We start from the raw sequence: 7,120 nt of genomic DNA on the forward strand, positions 1-7,120 counted from the left end.
GTCTGTTCGGTATTTTTTGGGAGAGCATCTGGCAACCCTACTTGCGGCCCGCAGCTGTTTTCTTTGGAGTAATATGGCCCTCGCCGCTTTCCGAGCTGTGCAGGCCTGTGCTAGGGGGCTTTGCTGCAGAGGCAATGGAAGGTCCAGTAGGGGGCGCTCTCCTCTCAGAGTTACCGTGGCCTCAGAGCCCCAGCATGGCACTAGGGGGCGCTGTGCTGTGGGGAACACTGGGGGTGATTCATTTAGTACAACTGTCCCCTTTGTGTCAGTGCTGGCCCCACGGCTAAGGGGGCGCCATAGGGGAGGGGAGCTCAGCGGGACGGGACGTCCACTCGGTCATGTTGACGTCAGTGGGGGGGGAGATGCACTGTGGGGAGCAGGGTGCTGTGCCACCTTACGTCCATGCTGACCCCAGTGCCCCACGCACTTGTGACCCTCAGCCCTTCTCCATCTTCCAGGCTCCGCCTGTAATTCGGGGTGTCAATGTCAGAATCCCAACATTGACATGAGAGCGATTGGAGACCGATGTGTCAGTTCGTAGCAGACATGATCAATCGATGGCTGGTGGATCGATTGCAGCAGCGTTGATCCCCAGTGCAGTGGAAGCCGAGTGGTGCTCGGTTCTGCTGGTGGCCGGGTGGCAGGTGGAGGAGTGATAATGGTGGCTAAGAGAGCTGAGCCTTGACGCACGAGCCTTTGCTTCCTGACGTAAAAAATCAAGAAGGTCCCGATTCACTCCCTCCCACCACCAACCCCCCCGGGCACGGCCTCACTTGTGGTGTCCGCCCATGGCAGCAACAGTGTTGTGTGGTTGTTAACCAGCTGTCACGCCTCACCCCGGTCCCCCGGGTTAGATTACGAAACAGACATGTGCAGCCAGCTGCTCATTGCTCTCTCTGTGCGTTGCCTCCCCAGAGCAACATTTTGTCGAGCGGCACCGAGAGCAGCTGATTCAACGTACCACCCCTGTGGAGCCCATCCTGGACGTTCTCCACGGGGTCGTTCTGAGCGACGAGCAGTACGACACTGTCCGGTCCGGGACGACCAGCCAGGAGAAGATGCGGAAGCTCTATGAGCTAATGAAGGCCTGGAATAAAGACTGCAAGGACCGCTTGTATAAAGCCCTGAAAGACAAGAATAGGTTCCTCATTGAAGAACTTGAGGGGAACTAGGGCCTCCAAGACGTTACGTTCCCTGTGAACGTGCAGCCGTTCCGGGGGCAAGAGACCCTGCCTCCCGCATTCCAGGTGGCTTTCTGGGCATGGTGCTTTCATCCCTTTGTCTACGTTGCTGCGGGGCAGGAGCCCTCGTGCCAGAGCTCTTTGGCGGAGTGGCTGAGCCGGTGATGGGAGGCAGCATTGAGGGGTCTCTACGGTATGTCCACACTGCAGCTAAACACCTGTGGCCGGCCCGTATCACCTGACTCAGGCTCGCAAGGTTCAAACCGAGGGGGTGTTTCACTGCACCATCGACGTGTGGGCTTAGGAGGAGCCCATACCCTCCCCCGCATGGGGTCCCACAGCCCGGGCCCAACCGAACCCAAACTCCTACAACAAGGTTGCACGGCCCCTGAGCCCAAGGCCTGTGAGCCGGCGGTAGCTGACATGGGCCAGCTGTGAGTTTTTCATTGCCGTGTGGACATACCCTAAAGGAAATAAGGGCCGTACCTGATGGACGAGATACCAGAGGAGCTCTCTGCCCCATGGGGAACGGAGCAGAGCTCCAAGGGGCTGAAAGGCCAAACAGCATCCCATCCATCATGTACTTCCCCATGTGCCTCTACAGCCCGTCCCTGCGCCTCCCTGCGACCGAGGCTATGCTACAGAGCTTGCGGCTGCCGGCACTCTGAGCAGACAGAAGAGAGCCCTCCCGTCCGCCTAAGTACTCCAGCCCCGCATGGCGCTGTCCACACCGGCGCTTAGGTCACTGTAACTTATGTCCCTCGGGGGTGGGGTGTTGTTCACACCCCTGCGCGACATAACTTACGCTGACGTGAGCTGAGGTGTGCACGTAGCCTCTCTGTTTCCAGTGAGCTCAGGAAAGCGGCCTTGTCAAGGGTGGCTGGGCTGGACCAAATTCAATCTTACAATTCCCTCCAAGGCTCTGCCTTTGTCCTCCCGCCTTCCCTGCCGGCCGCCAAGAACTCCGGGCCTGTCTCCTGTAGCGGTGGTTTCGGTTTGGTTTTGTTTGGGGATGGAGAAGGGGGGTTAGAATCGTAGGACTGGAAGAGACATCAAGAGGTCATCAAGTCCCGTCCCCTGCCCTCATGGCTGGACCAAGCACCGTCTAGATCATCCCTGACAGGTGTCTGTCTACCCTGCTCTTACATATCTCCAGGGGTAGAGATTCCACAACCTCCCTAGGCAACTTATTGCAGTGCTTAACCACCCAAGTAAGAAGTTTTTCCTCTTGTCCAACCTCAACCTCCCTTGCTGCAGTTTAAGCCCAGTGCTGCTTCTTCTGTCCTTAGGGGTCAGGAGAACCAGTTTTCTCCCTCCTCCTTGTAACATGGACAAAGATGGTTTCCCCCAAAGTATTTTTTTAAAACCATGTCTGTGTATTTCGTATCATGAGCATTCAAGGACCCACGAAATCCCATGATCCCATCGACATGTTTTGTTCGTCTATAAAGTGCTAGCCGGCCATTTGTTGTTTTTAAAATGGATCCCGTACAGACAAACTCGGCTCCCCGCTGAAGCTGCTGAACGTGTATTTTGTTATCAAATGGAAACTTAGGAATGACGGCCACAAATAAAGCTGGAAGGTGACCCGGGCTAAGAGAGATGATGCACTTTCTGCTCTGTGCCCCCTGGCTTTTCAGTCAAAGAGCCCTTAGGTGAGAGGAGAGTGGAGATGGATGGGGGTGCCTGGATGAAATGGATGGCTGAGGAGGACAGATGGCATGGGTGGGGGGTGAATTGGTGGGTGGCATGGACAGACTGGCCAGGTGGCATGGATGGGGGGTGAATTGGTGGGTGGTATGAACAGTCTGGATGGGAAGGGGGTGCATTGGTAGGTGGCATGGACAGACGGGGTGGGTGGCATGGGTGGGGGTGAATTGGTAGGTGGCATAGACGGGGTGGGTGGCATGGGTGGGGGTGAATTGGTAGGTGGCATAGACGGGGTGGGTGGCATGGGTGAGGGGGTGAATTGGTAGGTGGCATGGACAGACAGGGTGGGTGGCATGGGTAAGGGGTGAATTGGTGGGTGGCCTGGACAGACGGGGTGGGTGGCATGGGTGAGGGGGTGAATTGGTGGGTGGCCTGGACAGACGGGGTGGGTGGCATGGGTTAGGGGTGAATTGGTAGGTGGCATGGACAGATGGGGTGGGTGGCATGGACAGACGGGGTGGGTGGCATGGACAGACGGGGTGGGTGGCATGGGTGAGGGGTGAATTGGCCGGTGGCCTGGACAGACGGGGTGGGTGGCATGGGTGAGGGGTGAATTGGTAGGTGGCCTGGACAGACGGGGTGGGTGGCATGGGTGGGGTGGTGAATTGGCCGGTGGCCTGGACAGACGGGGTGGGTTGATGGTCTGATGGGTGGTGGGTCTGGCTGGGTGGCCTGGACGAATGGCAGGGTTCAGAGGCGTTAGGTTGAAGAGCACGTGCAGAGAAGAGGACCAGCGTGGGTGGCAGCCGGGGTTAAGCAGTGGCTCACATGATACCCGGCTCCCCTTCCTCCGCACCAAGCACAAGGAGAGCTGCCCCTTCGGGGCCTGAAGGGAAGACCCGCCAGGCAGGGAAATGAAGCGGGAGGCGCAGGTGGAAGTGGTTTCTGGGAGGGCGTGCTCCTGGGGTTGCTGGCTGCTCCCCACAGTAGGTGGCGCAGGAAGAGCTGCACCCCATGAGGGAAGATGCCCCCACCGGGACTCCCCTACCTGTGCCCCTCCCTCGCCCGGAGAGGCAGATCACAGCGTGTGGTACCTACACGATCCCTCTCCCGCAAGGTCGGAACGTCCTGTCCAGGGCGGGAAGTTCTACTCCGTGGCGCGGCAGCAGCACAGCTCAGCACACACCCGCCAGGGTGAGGCGAGGGAGGCGCATGGCTGAGGGGCGCAGAAAACACAGCGACTGCGCTGTCTTCGCTCGTGCGTCGCGTCACCTCAGCGCCCCCACGTCTTGCCTCAGGCGCCAAATTAGCTAGTTACGACTCTGCACCCACTACCCCCATTGGCACTCACTTAGCCAGGTCCCTGTTGGCCAAGGCTCGCTGGCTCTTTACTCTCTCGCTAGCTAGAGGGGAGCTAGCGTATGGCTGGGCAAGCTGGGAATCACACCCCTAGCCTGGAGTGTGCACTCGGGCCAGATCTATGGCACACACTTACTTTGGAATAACTAAGGTTACATTAGAACATAAGAGCGGCCAGACTGGGTCAGACCAAAGGGCCATCTAGCCCAGTGGCCTGTCTGCCACCAGTAGCCAATGCTAGAGGCCCCAAAGGGAGTGAAATGAACAGGGAATTATCACATGATCCTCTCCTGTCATCCATTTCCACTCCTGACAAACAGAGGCCGGGGACACCATTCCTACCAATCCTGGCTAATAGCCATTGATGGACCTAACCTCCAGGAAGGTATCTATTTCTCTTTTGAACCTTGTTAGAATCTTGATCTTCACAATATCCTCTGGCAAGGAGTTCCACAGGTGAACTATGTACTACGTGAAGAAAAACGGCCTTTTGTTTGTTTCATACCTGCTGCCTATTCATTTCATTTGGTGACCCTTCGTTCTTATGTTATGGAAACAAGTAAATAATTATTCCTTATTGTGACGTAGTGGGGGTACCTGGCTGGTTTCTATGCTGCTGGCTCTGGGGTAACCCCCACTGGCTGCCGTGGGTACCACGACCCAGCAAAACAGGATGAGTCACTATGCAAACCAGTATGGCCAGACACCCCCCATGGAGAGGAACAAAGGAAGGTGGATGCTGCCCTGGATGGGGGGCAGGGCGGGAAGAGAGTTAGTGGGTGGCTGTCTGGGAGCATGGAGGAGACAGCCTAGGGAAAGGGGCTGGAGTTTAGGGGCCCGGTCTCCCCCATCTCAAGGGGGCCTGAGGCATCCTAGCCCAGCTCTGTGACCAGATTACATCTGTGCTGTGCTGTGTCCTGGAGAGGGAATAAACTTCCTCTATTCCACCGGCTGGTGCAGTCTGTTTGTGCCATTTCGGGGTGCAGGAGACGGGGGACCCCCAACGCGCCGTCACACTTATTCATTTACTCCATACCTGTTGTGATTTCATAGACCTCTATCCTATCCTCACTTAGTCTCCTCTTTTCTAAGATGGAAAGTCCCAGTCTTTTTAATCTCGCTTCAGATGGCACCTGTTCCAAACCTTTCATTATTTTTGTTGCCCTTTTCTGAACCTTTCTGATCTGGGACTCTCTGGATCTGCAACATTCATGGCCTGGGACACCTTGTAACGCCTAACTCTTCCCCCCTGCCCCAAATAAAACAACATCTGAGTTTCACCCACAACTCACACTGTAGATATACCTGGAGTACACAAGAGGAAAGCTCTAGCAATGCAGGCTACTTCACAGGAGTGGGCATTTGTTTGTTTTGCATTTGGGGAGTTATTTGATTTTGAGACTTTTTGATGTATTCATTCTTCTTTCGGTTTATTTTCAGGATGCTGTATTTTTACATCCCTGTTTACTTTTCATCTGTAGTATTTATTATGTTTGGAAGTGAATAGGGGACGTTTCAGTTCCCAGGGAATTCTGAAAAGTTGGGTTGGGGGGGGGAGGAATTCAGATCAAACAAAAAATGAAATGTGGCAATGTGGAAAATCGGAGAGAAACCTTCATGCTGGGAGAACTAGCACAATTTTGACAAGATAGAAACATTACATTTCAGTGTCACCCATTTTTTAAATCAAAAATGTTTTTAAAAAGATATCACAGAGAAGTTGTTTTGAACCACAAAACTAAAACATGTTTTTAAGTGCAATTACAGATTCATAGTAAGGTGGGTCTGGAAGAGACTTCATGACTGTGTCTACACTGGCATGATTTTCCGCAAATACTTTTAACAGAAAAGTTTTTCCGTTAAAAGTATTTGCGCAAGAGAGCGTCTACACTGGCACGTGCTTTTGCGCAAAAGATGTGTAGACGCTCTTTTGCGCCAGTGAAGTGTAGACGCTCTCATGTCCAAGAAAGCTCCGATGGCCATTTTAGCCATCGGGCTTTCTTGCGCAAGAAATTAACGTTGCTATCTACGCTGGCCTCTTGCGCAAGAATACTCGTGCAAGAGGGCTTATCCCTGAGCGAGAGCGTCAGAGTATTTGCGCAAATAGCACTGATTTTGTACATTACAACGTCAGTGTTCTTGCGCAAATACTCGTGGCCAGTGTAGACAGGCAGCAAGATTTATCGCAAAAGCAGCCGCTTTTGTGCAAAATCATGCCAGTGTAGACCCAGCCCAAGGGTTTTTTTACACTGCATTCCTCTTTCAAAAACAAAAGGTAGGACAATGTAGCACTTTAAAGACGAACAAGATGGTTACTTAGGTGATGAGCTTTCGTGGGCCAGACCCACTTCCCCAGATCAAATTGTGGAAGAATGAACCATCTTGTTAGTCTTTAAAGTGCTACACAGTCCTACCTTTTGTTTCAGCTAGACCAGACTAACACGGCTGCATCTCTACTCCTCTTTCACGAGAGGAATGCAAATGCAGCCGAGTGAAATTGCAAATGAAGCACGGATTTGAATTCCCTGCGCTTCATTTGCATAATCGCAACTGGCCGCTATTTCGAAATACCCTATTTTGAGATAAAAAACGCTGTGTAGATGTGGTCATTTTGAACAAAGCCCTTCTTTCAAAATAACCCAGAAGATTATACAAGTCCGATAATCTTTTTTTTTTTCACCCCTGGCCTCTTGCCTATCTATAATGAACCAGTAGTGAAGGTAAGAATTGGGAAGGAGTATTTGTGCAGCTAGGGGTGTATATATTTTTTCTCATATTTGACCAAAAATAGCTATATTTAGTGAGAATCTTTTCCCCGGATCCTCTTTATTTGTCACCTCGTGTTGATAGCATTTGTATGGAGACAGTTATTTTTCTAGGGGCCTCTCAAGCTATGAGGCCCTAAACTTTAGCTTAGTTAGTTCATGCCT

At 53.1% G+C, this 7,120-nt stretch overlaps 1 protein-coding gene across 1 annotated transcript in view; it reads left to right on the forward strand.

Moving 5' to 3' along the window:
* PYCARD (PYD and CARD domain containing) overlaps positions 1 to 2,773 on the forward strand; it is a 45,302-nt gene extending 42,529 nt beyond the window's left edge. Inside the window, exon 19 of the mRNA XM_089778923.1 lies at positions 916 to 2,773. Within this exon, the coding sequence (XP_089635049.1) occupies positions 916 to 1,172 (257 nt within the window). The 3' untranslated portion in view covers positions 1,173 to 2,773. The remainder of the gene's footprint in view (positions 1 to 915) is intronic.
* Positions 2,774 to 7,120: the final 4,347 nt, after the last annotated feature.

This window comes from Pelodiscus sinensis, chromosome 5 (assembly GCF_052426305.1).
Source record: "Pelodiscus sinensis isolate ZL-2025 chromosome 5, ASM5242630v1, whole genome shotgun sequence".
In the NCBI taxonomy this organism is placed as follows: domain Eukaryota; kingdom Metazoa; phylum Chordata; order Testudines; family Trionychidae; genus Pelodiscus; species Pelodiscus sinensis.